The sequence below is a fragment of the Balaenoptera musculus genome, chromosome 10, assembly GCF_009873245.2.
Source record: "Balaenoptera musculus isolate JJ_BM4_2016_0621 chromosome 10, mBalMus1.pri.v3, whole genome shotgun sequence".
Taxonomy (NCBI): domain Eukaryota; kingdom Metazoa; phylum Chordata; class Mammalia; order Artiodactyla; family Balaenopteridae; genus Balaenoptera; species Balaenoptera musculus.
This window is the reverse complement of record NC_045794.1, coordinates 84726928-84741526: the sequence shown is the minus strand read 5'-3', so window position 1 is coordinate 84741526 and position 14599 is coordinate 84726928. Positions and strand designations below refer to the sequence as shown.

The following is a 14599-nucleotide window of genomic DNA, read 5'->3' as shown; positions in this document are numbered from 1 at the left end:
ATTACTTAAGATTCCTAAACTTAGTTGTGTAATTTCAGTGAAAGCTTACATTTCATATAACTTCTCCCCACCCTCCACCTGTTGCCCCTGCCAAATGACCTAATCTCATCTTACTGTTGTACCCAAGTTACTTTACACCCTAGCTACCGAAAGACTTATAGGTCCCAAATGTACTGTGCTGCACCATTCCTATTCTTTTCTTTACTCAGAATACTCTCATCCCCACTTACTCCCACATTTTCTGTTTCTGCCAAATTCATACCCATCCCACACCCCTTCACAAGTGTCTCCGCCTCTCTGAAGTCTTCTGTGACCAACCCTAGTAGAGTGAATTACCTTTTCTTTTCAAACAAGTGTAGTTAGTACAACTATATTTTTGTGTGTCACACTGTATGTATTACACTAATTTGTTTGCATTTCTGTCTCCCCCACTAAATTATCAGCTTCTTCAGAGCAGGAACTGCTTGTTATTCATCTCGTACCTCCAGCACCTAACACAGTTCTTTGCAAGTAGTAGGTGCATGATAGATGAGAATAATAATAGATAACCTTTATTTAATATACTTACTATGTGCCACATATTACTCAGTATACTTTACATTTAGTAATTCATCTTAATCATCGCTATAATCCCATCAGTCAGTTGGGTGCACAGTGTGGTTAAATAGCTTCCCCAAAGTTGCTCAACAAGTACATAGTAAGGCAAGGATTTAAACCCAAGCAATCTAGCTCCAGAATCTGGGCTCTTAACCACTATGCTATATAGCATCGCATATATTAAAAAATGGTTACACACAAAAATTAATTTTATAATTTCACTCCATTCTAGGCCTAAGCTGCTTTTATCATTCTTTTTTTTTAACATCTTAATTGGAGTATAATTGCTTTACTATGGTGTGTTAGTTTCTGCTGTATAACAAAGTGAATTAGTTATACATATACAGATGTTCCCATATCTCTTCCCTCTTGCATCTCCTTCCCTCCCACCCCCCCGTCCCACCCCTCTAGGTGATCACAAAGCACCTGAGCTGATCTCCCTGTGCTATGCGGCTGCTTCCCAGTAGCTATCTATTTTACGTTTGGTAGTGTATATATGTCTATGCCACTCTCTCACTTTGTCACAGCTTACCCTTCCCTCTCACCATATCCTCAAGTCCATTCTCTAGTAGGTCTGTGTCTTTATTCCTGTCTTACCGCTAGGTTCTTCATGACTGTTTTTTTTTTCCCCCTTAGATTCCATATATATGTGTTAGCATACTGTATTTGTTTTTCTGTTTCTGACTTACTTCACTCTGTATGACAGACTCTAACTCCATCCACCTCACTACAAATACCTCCATTTCGTTTCTTTTTATGGCTGAGTAATATTCCATTGTATATATGTGCCACATCTTCTTTATCCATTCATCCGATGATGGACACTTAGATTGCTTCCATGTCCTGGTTATTGTAAATAGAGCTGCAATGAACATTTTGGTACATGACTCTTTTTGAATTATAGTTTTCTCAGGGCATATGCCCAGTAGTGGGATTGCTGGGTCGTATGGTAGTTCTATTTTTAGTTTTTTAAGGAACCTCCATACTGTTCTCCATAGTGGCTGTATCAATTTACATTCCCACCAACAGTGCAAGAGAGTTCCCTTTTCTCCACACCCTCTCCAGCATTTATTGTTTCTAGATTTTTTGATGATGGCCATTCTGACCGGTGTGAGATGATACTTCATTGTAGTTTTGATTTGCATTTCTCTAATGATTAATGATGTTAAGCATTCTTTCATGTGTTTGTTGGCAATCTGTATATCTTCTTTGGAGAAATGTCTATTTAGATCTCCTGCCCATTTTTGGATTGGGTTGTTTGTTTTTTTGATATTCAGGTGCATGAGCTGCTTGTATATTTTGGAGATTAATACTTTGTCAGTTGCTTCGTTTGCAAATATTTTCTCCCATTCTGAGGGTTGTCTTTTGGTCTTGTTTATGGTTTCCTTTGCTGTGCAAAAGCTTTTAAGTTTCATTCGGTCCCATTTGTTTATTTGTGTTTTTACTTCCATTTCTCTAGGAGCTGGGTCAAAAAGGATCTTGCTATGATTTATATCATAGAGTGTTCTGCCTATGTTTTCCTCTAAGAGTTTGATAGTGTCTGGTCTTACATTTAGGTCTTTAATCCATTTTGAGTTTATTTTTGTGTATGGTGTTAGGGAGTGTTCTAATTTCATGCTTTTACATGTAGCTGTCCACTTTTCCCAGCACCACTTATTGAAGAGGCTGTCTTTTCTCCACTGTATATGCTTGCCTCCTTTATCAAAGATAAGGTGACCATATGTGCGTGGGTTTATCTCTGGGCTTTCTATCCTGTTCCATTGATCTATATTTCTGTTTTTGTGCCAGTACCATACTGTCTTGATTACTGAAGCTTTGTAGTATAATCTGAAGTCAGGGAGCCTGATTCCTCCAGCTCCATTTTTCGTTCTCAAGATTGCTTTGGCTATTCGGGGTCTTTTGTGTTTCCATACAAATTGTGAAATTTTTTGTTCTAGTTCTGTGAAAAATGCCAGTGGTAGTTTGATAGAGATTGCATTGAATCTGCAGATTGCTTTGGGTAGTAGAATCATTTTCACAATGTTGATTCTTGCAATCCAAGAACATGGTATATCTCTCCATCTATTTGTATCATCTTTAATTTCTTTCATCAGTGTCTTATAATTTTCTGCATACAGGTCTTTTGTCTCCTTAGGTAGGTTTATTCCTAGATATTTTATTCTTTTTGTTGCAGTGGTAAATGGGAGTGTTTTCTTCATTTCACTTTCAGATTTTTCATCATTAGTGTATAGGAATGCAAGAGATTTCTGTGCATTAATTTTGTATCCTGCTACTTTACCAAATTCATTGATTAGCTCTAGTAGTTTTCTGGTAGCATCTTTAGGATTCTCTATGTATAGTATCATGTCATCTGCAAACAGTGACAGTTTTACTTCTTCTTTTCCGATTCGGATTTCGTTTATTTCTTTCTCTTCTCTGATTGCTGTGGCTAAAACTTCCAGAACAATGTTGGATAATAGTGGTGAGAGTGGGCAACCTTGTCTTGTTCCTGATCTTAGTGGAAATGGTTTCAGTTTTTCACCATTGAGGGCGATGTTGGCTGTGGGTTTGTCATATATGGCCTTTATTATGTTGAGGAAAGTTCCCTCTGTGCCTACTTTCTGCAGGGCTTTTATCATAAATGGGTGTTGAATTTTGTTGAAAGCTTTCTCTGCATCTATTGAGATGATCATATGGTTTTTCTCCTTCAGTTTGTTAATATGGTGTATCACATTGATTGATTTGCATATATTGAAGAATCCTTGAACCCCACTTGAACCCCACTTGATCGTGGTGTATGATCCTTTTAATGTGCTGTTGGATTCCGTTTGCTAGTATTTTGTTGAGGATTTTTGCATCTATGTTCATCAGTGATATTGGCCTGTAGTTTTCCTTTTTTGTGACATCTTTGTCTGGTTTTGGTATCAGGGTGATGGTGGCCTCATAGAATGAGTTTGGGAGTGTTCCTCCCTCTGCAATATTTTGGAAGAGTTTGAGAAGGATAGGTGTTAGCTGTTCTCTAAATATTTGATAGAATTCACCTGTAAAGCCATCTGGTCCTGGGCTTTTGTTTGTTGGAAGATTTTTAATCACAGTTTCAATTTCAGTGCTTGTGATTGGTCTGTTCATATTTTCTATTTCTTCCTGGTTCAGTCTCAGCAGGTTGTGCATTTCTAACAATCTGTCCATTTCTTCCAGGTTGTCCATTTTATTGGCATAGAGTTGCTTGTAGTAATCTCTCATGATCGTTTGTATTTCTGCAGTGTCACTTGTTACTTCTCCTTTTTCATTTCTAATTCTATTGATTTGAGTCTTCTCCCTTTTTTTCTTGATGAGTCTGGCTACTGTTTTATCAATTTTGTTTATCTTTTCGAAGAACCAGCTTTTAGTTTTATTGATCTTTGCTATCATTTCCTTCATTTCTTTTTCATTTACTTCCGATCTGATCTTTATGATTTCTTTCCTTCTGCTAACTTGGGGGTTTTTTTGTTCTTTCTCTAATTGCTTTAGGTGCAAGGTTCGGTTGTTTTTTTGAGGTGTTTCCTGTTTCTTAACGTAGGATTGTATTGCTATAAACTTCCCTCTTAGAACTGCTTTTGCTGCATCCCATAGGTTTTGGGTCATCGTGTCTCCATTGTTATTTGTTTCTAGGTATTTTTTGATTTCCCCTTTGATTTCTTCAGTGATCACTTCGTTATTAAGTAGTGTATTGTGTAGCCTCCATCTGTTTGTATTTTTTACAGATCTTTTCCTGTAATTGATATCTACTTTCATAGCGTTGTGGTCGGAAAAGATACTTGATACGATTTCAGTTTTCTTAAATTTACCAAGGCTTGATTTGTGACCCAAGATATGATCTATCCTGGAGAATGTTCCATGAGCACTTGAGAAAAATGTGTATTCTGTTGTTTTTGGGTGGAATGTCCTATAAATATCAATTAAGTCCATCTTGTTTAATGTATCATTTAAAGCTTGTGTTTCCTTATTTATTTTCATTTTGGATGATCTGTCCATTGGTGAAAGTGGGGTGTTAAAGTCCTCTACTATCATTGTGTTACTGTCGATTTCCCCTTTTATGGCTGTTAGTATTTGCCTTATGTATTGAGGTGTTCCTATGTTGGGTGCACAGATATTTACAATTGTTATATCTTCTTCTTGGATCGATCCCTTGATCATTATGTAGTGTCCTTCTTTGTCTCTTGTAATAGTCTTTATTTTAAAGTCTATTTTGTTTGATATGAGAACTGCTACTCCAGCTTTCTTTTGATTTCCATTTGCATGGAATATCTTTTTCCATCCCCTCACTTTCAGTCTGTATGTGTCTCTGGGTCTGAAGTGGGTCTCCTGTAGACAGCATATATATGGGTCTTGTTTTTGTATCCATTCAGCCAGTCTGTGTCTTTTGGTGGGAGCATTTAATCCATTTACATTTAAGGTAATTCTCGATATGTATGTTCCTATTCCCATTTTCTTAAATGTCTTGGGTTTGTTATTGTAGGTGTTTTCCTTCTCTTGTGTTTCTTGCCTAGAGAAGTTCCTTTAGCATTTGTTGTAAAGCTGGTTTGGTGGTGCTGAACTCTCTCAGCTTTTGCTTGTCTGTAAAGGTTTTAATTTCTCCATCAAATCTGAATGAGATCTTTGCAGGGTAGAGTAATCTTGGTTGTACGTTTTTCTCCTTCATGACTTTAAGTATATCCTGCCACTCCCTTCTGGCTTGCAGAGTTTCTGCTGAAAGATCAGTTGTTAACCTTATGGGGATTCCCTTGTGTGTTATTTGTTGTTTTTCCCTTGCTGCTTTTAATATGTTTTCTTTATATTTAATTTTTGATAGTTTGATTAATATGTGTCTTGGCATGTTTCTCCTCGGATTTATCCTGTATGGGACTCTCTGTGCTTCCAGGACTTGATTAACTATTTCCTTTCCCATATTAGGGAAGTTTTCAACTATAATATCTTCAAATATTTTCTCAGTCCCTTTCTTTTTCTCTTCTTCTTCTGGGACCCCTATAATTCGAATGTTGGTGCGTTTAATCTTGTCCCAGAGGTCTTTGAGACTGTCCTCAGTTCTTTTCATTCTTTTTTTTTTATTCTGCTCTGCAGTAGTTATTTCCACTATTTTATCTTCCAGGTCACTTATCTGTTCTTCTGCCTCAGTTATTCTGCTATTGATCCCTTCTAGAGTATTTTTAATTTCATTTATTGTGTTGTTCATCGTTGCTTGTTTACTCTTTAGTTCTTCTAGGTCCTTGTTAAATGTTTCTTGCATTTTGTCTATTCTATTTCCAAGATTTTGGATCATCTTTACTATCATTATTCTGAATTCTTTTTCAGGTAGACTGCCTATTTCCTCTTCATTTGTTAGGTCTGGTGTGTTTTTACCTTGCTCCTTCATCTGCTGTGTGTTTTTCTGTCTTCTCATTTTGCTTATCTTACTGTATTTGGGGTCTCCTTTTCACAGGCTGCAGGTTCGTAGTTCCCGTTGTTTTTGGTGTCTGTCCCCAGTGGCTAAGGCTGGTTCAGTGGGTTGTGTAGGCTTCCTGGTGGAGGGGACTAGTGCCTGTGTTCTGGTGGATGAGGCTGGATCTTGTCTTTCTGGTGGGCATGTCCACGTCTGGTGTTGTGTTTTGGGGTGTCTGTGGCCTTATTATGATTTTAGGCAGCCTCTCTGCTAATGGATGGAGCTGTGTTCCTGTCTTGCTAGTTGTTTGGCATAGGGTGTCCAGCACTGTAGCTTGCTGGTTGTTGAGTGAAGCTGGGTCTTGGTGTTGAGATGGAGATCTCTGGGAGATTTTCACCCTTTGGTATTACGTGGAGCTGGGAGGTCTCTTGTGGACCAGTGTCCTGAAGTTGGCTCTCCCACCTCAGAGGCACAGCCCTGATGCCTGGCTGGAGCACCAAGAGTCTTTCATCCACACGGCTCAGAATAAAAGGGAGAAAAAATAGAAAGAAAGAAAGAAAGAGGATAAAATAAAATAAAATAAAGTAAGATAAAATAAAATAATGTTATTAAAATAAAAAATAATTATTAAGAAATAAAATTTTTTAAAGTAAAAAAGAAACGGACGGACAGAACCCTAGGACAAATGGTGAAAGCAAAGCTATACAGAAAGAATCTCACACAGAAGCATACACATACACACTCACAAAAAGAAGAAAAGGGGAAAAAATAATATATGTTGCTCCCAAAGTCCACCTCCTCAATTTGGGATGATTCGTTGTCTATTCAGGTATTCTACAGATGCAGGGTACATCAAGTTGATTGTGGAGCTTTAATCCGCTGCTTCTGAGGCTGCTGGGAGAGATTTCCCTTTCTCTTCTTTGTTCGCACAGCTCCCGGGGTTCAGCTTTGGATTTGGACCCGCCCCTGTGTGTAGGTCGCCTGAGGGCGTCTGTTCTTCGCTCCGACAGGACGGGGTTCAAGTAGCAGCTGCTTCAGGGGCTCTGGCTCACTCAGGGCGGGGGGAGGGAGGGGTAAGGATGTGGGGCGAGCCTGCGGCGGCAGAGGCCAGTGGGACATTGCATCAGCCTGAGGCGCGCCATGCATTCTCCCGGGAAAGTTGTCCCTGGATCACGGGACCCTGGCAGTGGCGGGCTGCACAGGCTCCCGGGAGGGGAGGTGTGGATAGTGACCTGTGCTTGCATACAGGCTTTTTGGTGGCAGCAGCACCAGCCTTAGCATCCCAGGCCCATCTCTGGGGTCCGCGCTGATAGCTGCGGCTCGCGCCCATCTCTGGAGCTCCTTTAAGCAGCGCTCTTAATCCCCTCTCCTCGCACACCAGGAAACAAAGAGGGAAGAAAACGTCTCTTGCCTCTTCGGCAGCTCCAGGTATCATTTTCTTAAGTAGCATTTATGTTAGGGGAGTTATGTACATTGTTTTATTTGTTTGAGTTGCCATAGATACTAATATAATTTTGAAGTAGTATTCAAATAATTTCCTCTGGTAATGTTTTCCTTTTTAATAAAATGAACACAGTAAGGAATCATGTATATAGCAAAGAGAAGTTTACTGGGGACAGTGTGCCCAGTATTTATGCCCACTACTTTTAGAGTTCTTGCTTCTATGGAGAATGATGAAGACTGTGGTCCTGTGTTAGTATTTTAGGCAGATGGAACATCAGTCAAAACCTATAAATGCTGGGACTTCCCTGGTGGTCCAGTGGGTACGACTGTGCTCCCAATGCAGGGGGCCCAGGTTCAATCCCTGGTGGGGGAACTAGATCCCACCTGCATGGTGCAACTAAGAGTCTGCATGCCGGGGCTTCCCTGGTGGTGCAGTGGTTAAGAATCCGCCTGCCAATGCAGGGAACATGGGTTCGAGCCCTGGTCCGGGAAGATCCCACATGCCGCGGAGCAGCTAAGCCCGTGCGCCACAACTACTGAGCCTGTGCTCTAGAGCCCGCAAACCACAACTACTGAAGCCTGCACGCCTAGAGCTGGTGCTCCACGACAAGAGAAGCACTGAGATAAGAAGCCCGTGCACCACAATGAAGAGTAACCCCCGCTCGCTGCAACTAGAGAAAGCCCGCATACAGCAATGAAGACCCAACACAGCCAAAAATAAAATAAAAAATAAATAAATTTATAAAAAAAAAAAAAAGGAGTCTGCATGCCACAACTGAGACATCCACGTGCTGCAACTAAGATCCCGCGTGCCACAACTGAGACCTGGTGCAGCCAAAATAAATAAATAAGTAAGTAAGTAAGTATGTACGTACATACATACAAATAAAACCTATAAATGCTGTACCCAGCTTTAAAGCTTTATTGTACTGAGTACATGTGACTTCCTCATAGGCATAATCTAAAATATCGCAGCAGAGCAAATGGGGTTATGTTTGACCCATTGCTAGGGAGCAATGCCAGCATTTCTTCTGTTTCGTAGCATGACAGATATGATATTTAAAAGTATACGTCAAAACTCAGCCATAATTTATAATAACTAAAGGTAAATAGGAGACTATACTTTCTTATTTTAGTAATAGTAATTATATTTGTGGCAAAGAAGAATTTTATTTGTTGGTGTCCTAAATCTTTAATAAAGATCAAGGAGCCTGAGGGAGAAATAAGTCTTGTAGCTTTTTTATTAAAACAGAGCAGGTATATTATTCTTCCTTTCCCTCTTAGTTTCCCCAAGTATACTTTATTTGCTTAACTTAACTTCCTTGGTTAGATTGAATAGGGCCTGAGTGTTAGTGCTGCCATACTGATTAAATGATTTACTGACAAACACTATGGAGCCTATCTAGTTGACTGTTTTAATGACACCATTAAATTTCATGTGGTTTATTATAGCACATCTATGCAAAGCTGGAGTTTAACCATTCTCACATTTTCTTGTTGTGCTTAGGGAATCTTCAAGACATTATTTTTACCAACTCATTCTTCTTATATTCTTTCTCTGATGATAAAACATATAAGTGAAAACATTCAGCAGACATTAAGAACTTTCTTTGACAGGCACTCTCTTCCCCCACAAAATTTCCATATTGCCTGTGTTTCTTAATGGCCATTCTTGAACTCTCTTCCATTTTAAAACTGCTCCCTGCAGCTTTCCTGAACATGAAGATTTTCTTTTTCTTACCACTTCTAGCTTTCCTTTCTCTGTACCTCATGGATACTTGGAGGCTGCAAGGATTTAGCACTGGTCATGCCAGCCTCTCCAGATCGCATCTCTGTCTGTAGTTGGGTCTCCATGGTAATGAGAAGCAGAAAGTGCTGAAGTAGCACGCTGTGTAAGGACTGGCAGGAGGAAACAGTGCCGTGGCCTGTACAGGAATAGCACTGAATCCCCACGGTGCTGGAGAAGCCAGCGAGAAGCACGCTGTGGCGGAGAGCGGGAGGCTCTCAGTTAAGGACGCAGGTTTGGCAGATTTGTTAGCAGCAGTGTTCTAGGATGAACCTAATTTACAGTTAGTGCTTTTTTTCACATGGAAAAAACATTAAGATTTTTTTCTTGTCTTTCAGGAGACCAGATGCTCCAGTGCCTGACGGTGAAGGTGAAAAAAATATAGAAGAAAGTTCAGACAGCGAATCTTCTTTTAGTGACTAAACTTAATGTTGATGACAATTACATATACATGTGTTGGTGCACATTTACATTCTATAAGAAAGAGAGCCTGAACTTTAACTCTTAGTCATAAAAACATCAAATGGCTACATATCCACCACCAAGCTTCCTCTATGTTAAAAAATAAATAAATAAAGCATTTATAATAAGCTGGCAGTATGTCTTGTTACCAAAATAAAGGACCCTGAACTGAAAAATAGAATAGCCTAAATAAAGTACTCAGAGTGTTTGAGGGATGCAATGAGCATCTAAAATGAAGTCAATGTGAGTTTAGTGATCAAAAATAGACTCAATACAAAACAAAAAAGTGAATTTGGCTAAATGAATTATTCAATTTTTGTGAATATTTTAGCATGAAAAGTATTATGTACATTTGTATCATAAGAGTTGTTAAAGAAATTTCTGGCAGAAAGTAATACTGGATTGAAATTTTCTGTGACAGCTGGAGGCTTATATATCATATTTATTGTGGATCTGGAACTTATTGGTAGTATTTATTAGCATGTAAAGCTTTTCACAACTTGGCCATTAGTTCATGTACTATCAAAGTCAGATATTATATTTAGCATCAAATAGAAATTGAATTGAAAGTAGTTTCGGTGTTGTTCAGAGTGAGCTGATAGCAGAAGTTGACAAAGGGATGTGATGTGGGGCAAAAGAGATGTTTGCTGCTGTCTACCCCTTGCCTATTCAGAATTGAGTCCAGTGTTAAGTCTACTCCATTACCAGATCTTCAGAATGATGACCAGCCACAGTCTGTAGACGACTACACAGGAGGATTAGTGAGACAAGCTGTAGTTCCTCGTGCTACAACTGAACTCAAGACCAAAACTCATATCCATCATCTCTTTCCTGCACCACCCACTTGAGACTTTCCTTGCTCTCTTCCAGAAATTCAGCAGGTCTAGTTTGGTTGAGTGACCCAGACCTTCATCCCTTCAGAGATGGGCCTTGGTTACTTTGCCCCTTTTAGGCTATGATTATCACATTTGTCTGTTTGCTGTTCACACCAGGTATAGAAGCATCCAGAATCACCCCAATGAATCGCCTGAGTTCCAGACACATCCTCCTTGTTTCATTTTGTAATTGTAATCCTAGCTCTCCATGTTAACCAACATATTAACTCTCTTTTCTTGCCTGTTGTCCCACAGACATGAGCAGCCCAACAGGATCAGTTTGGCAGCAGTAGCTTCAGTTCTGTAGAAATCTTACTGTGCTTCTTGATAGAAATGTGCTAGCTTTTTCCTCTTCCCCTGTCTAGGACACAGGACCTCCAATTCAGCAGAGCCTAAGGTGGTAGGGATGGGTAGCACAATTCTGCAAGTAGGTTACTGAGAATGGTGGTAGGAAGGGCCAGTCCTATTTCTATCCTCTTGGCTCCTAGACCCATAAATTCTAGCAGCTGGGGACATGGAATCACATACTGGCCTTTGGTATAGTGCATGTATCACTTCCTGGAAAACAGCACCCCAGCCCTGTAGGCTGTATCTCTGAGCTGGTGTCTAAGCAGATGCTGTAATAGTCCATTTCATTGTTCTGTTAGATTGACTGCTTCTGGATAATGCTGCATATGATAGGATCTTGGATCCAGTAATTCATGTTGCTCTTCATTTACTACAAAATAGTTCCTCGATCTGAGGTAATATAATTCAAGATACCTTATTTGTAATAAACATTTTTTTTTTTTTGGCGTTCTGTAGACTATCAGATAGTAATGATGACAGAGGTACTGATGGAAGGGAAAACAAGCCTGAATTAAGAATACAAATTAATTACAATAGAAAAGAATTGCTTCCTCCTCCAAGGTGGAAGGAAATTAATGTAAACAACTTGCTCCCATGTGGCTAATTTATCTCTTGAAGGAGTGTTACGAGAGTCATTGGTTTCTCCTGCTGACAGATCACGTGTTCAGCAGTGACATAACTCCATCAGCCTTAGACAAAGCTCAAGCTGTCGGGTCTATGCCTAGCCTCTATCTCTGCCACCATGATTACTTCACTTATGGGTTTGTTGTGTAAGCCTGGAGTGGTCAAGGGCAAGGCTGGCTGAAATCACTAAGAATCATCCTGTCCACCTATCTTTGCCTCCTCAGGTTAGTACTCTTTTATTGACACTCCGTGATAACAAAAATCTACACACTTTTCTATAATCAAGACTGTGTTTATCCTTAACTCAGGCCACATCTTTCTCCATCACCGTGAATGACCAAGTGTACTGTTTGAAGCTCTATCAGGAAGATTTTTCATTTTTCCCTCACCACTGATCCTTCCAGGCACCTCTGAGAGGATACAGTGTAGAAGCCAGCCATTTCTGGCTCACACCAAGATACCAAGCTGGTCTACCCATGAACAAGACCCACATTTTCCTTCTCTGTCATCTGGTATGTTAATATTGCAGAAATAGCCTTACTTCTTCACTTCTCCCTGTCTCCATGCCATTTCCCATAAAATTTTCACTGCCTTCCCACTCTGCGTGGACTATTCTGCCTCACCTTTGGACTCTGAACTTAGCCATGTGATTTTCTTTGGATCAATGGAATGTTAGCAAATTTGATCCAAGCAGAAGCTTGAAAAATACTTGGGTAATTGGTCTTGCCTTCTCTTGTGCCTCTGATATAGAAACATGACTGGGATAGTCTGATGGAGAATGAGAGGTGTGTGGAGCAGAGCTAAGCTGTTGTAGTCACATAGCAGCCAAACCCAAGATGTGAGCAAGCCCAGCCAAGATCAGAAAATCTGCCTAACCAATTCCCAGCTGGCCCTAGATGCCTGAATAATAAATGCTCACTGTTGAGTCTCAAAGTTTTTTTGGTTATTTATTACATAGCATTATTGTAGCAATAAATACTGATACAACTCACCATAGGGGATTCCCCAGGGATCATAGGAGTAGGTTGAAGGAGATGCATTAGTCCATGAGAGGAAAATGATACGGGAATCGAGACTGCTTGTCCGTGTAACTTACATGTGCCCTCTGGACTTGCTCAGGCTTGATCCCAAATGTATCATTTCCATCAAAATGATGGATTGTTAACTGCTACTGTCTGACCCTATGATATGATGAACCTGATAACACCTAGCTCATGACGGGCAGCTCCAATTAATAACTTGACGTCATATATAAGCAGATTCTCAATTTCTGCCAGGCGCAGAGGCATGCCAAGGGTTGCTTTTCAAATGATGATGAGGCAGCCCTTTGTTCCAGAACCTAATGTCTGTACTGTTAATCTTCTGTTGGAGCTTGCCAGAGATGCTGTACCATGTTCTACCACAGATACTTGTAACATCAATGGATAATCAGTCATATAGTCTGAGCAGGAGGGCAGCTCACATCACAGCCTGAGCCTGCAGCAGAGTCCTCTCTCTTGCCCTGGGCCCCACTTGAAACTAGCAGCCTTCTAACTCTCCCCATAAATGGGTGAGAGCAGCATTTAGCTTCAAAAGTCAAAGTCCCCAACACTGTACCTTTTTCTTAATGGTAGAGGGTGCAAGTTCAATAACTTGTCCTTCACTTGGAGGCATGTCCCAGCATCCTCCAGACCATTGGACCCCTAAAATCCGCAGGGGTCCAAATCTTCCATCCTCTGGCTTGTGTGTGTCTTATAGTGCACAAAGAGTCCTTTCCACTTCCTCTTCATCAGATCTGATTAGCCTGATTTACCAATATAGAGGACCAGCATGAGATTCTGTGGAATAACAAGATGAACAAGATCCCTGCAGACTACACCATGGGAGAGAGGGTAGGAGAGTTAACATAGCGCTGTGACAATAGGTTAGCGTGCATTGTGCTATCCTTCCCGTGTAAATATAAAGTCTTTTGATGTTCTTAATGATTGAAAAAAAGTTTGTCAGATCAGCAGCCACATACCATGCCAGAGTTCGCATTGATATGTTCCGGGAAAAGAATGCACCACCTCTGCATTCTTTAAGTCTTTGAAGGTGGTACTAATCTCTGCAGTTCTACTCAGAGTGCAATATTGTTTTTGGTTTACTATCTTGGCTGGGGTGGAGGGGTGCAATTTTAAGGATTTCTGCTTGATCCTCCCCATATAATGGATTTTATTCCATAGGGCAGGGAACCAATGTGAAACTGTTAAGATTCCAAGTATGCACTTAGAGACCAGGGAAATAGCCACAGGGACCCATCTGGATCAGTTGAAACTACTGTAAGATGGACTTCATTTATGACCCGGCATCCATAAGCTCCCACTTAAATTGAGGGACAGTGACGACGTTTTAGATCACTCGATATCAAGTCTATTCAGCACGCTCTTATCCAACTACCTTTGAAAGGATTGCATTGTACAGTTACTTTAATAAGTGGCTTATGGTACTTTAGAGAAAGAGTGGGCAGATATTTATTCTGTATGCTTGGAGTGGCATAAGTAGCATTTTTCAAAGGGCATTGGCCTCCCTTTCAATTGATGGACATGAAATGATAGTTACAGGATAACACTTTTGCATTATAGCAGTTGACATCAACTTTCTGCTCTCCGGCTCTTGCTTTTTTGGATAAAACTTGCACCCTAGTCTACTGCCTTCTACCTTGAACATGAGCTACACTGTGCTCCCTGAACACCAAGGAACCTTGTTTGCCACTTCAGCCTTGCTGCCACTTTGCCAGTGATGGTTGGAATACCACTACTTGCCTCCTGCCATTATAGAATTCTATCATCTCAATTAGTACAAGAGAGCCCAATTCTGTGACATCATTTCCTACTATGAATCCTGGTCTAGATACCACTAATTTTCTCAAATATATCATTGCCATTCTCATTCGTACAATCTTTATTGCCTTAGTAAAGAGAGTGTTCTCTGGGCTCTTCCTGGGAAAATTATAGGTTGGTTCTCTTGACACGTGACATAAATCCATTCTAACATTCCCACCTCTCTGAGCCACTGACCTCTTCTTCATTACTTTGACAAGGCAATTCCAGCGTCTCCATCTCATTTAGT

The 14599-nt window shown here is 40.3% G+C and overlaps 1 protein-coding gene across 1 annotated transcript in view; it reads left to right on the top strand.

Moving 5' to 3' along the window:
- Positions 1-9793, top strand: part of WASHC3 (WASH complex subunit 3) — a 67823-nt gene extending 58030 nt beyond the window's left edge. Inside the window, exon 7 of the mRNA XM_036866570.1 lies at positions 9542-9793. Within this exon, the coding sequence (XP_036722465.1) occupies positions 9542-9626 (85 nt within the window). The 3' untranslated portion in view covers positions 9627-9793. The remainder of the gene's footprint in view (positions 1-9541) is intronic.
- Positions 9794-14599: the final 4806 nt, after the last annotated feature.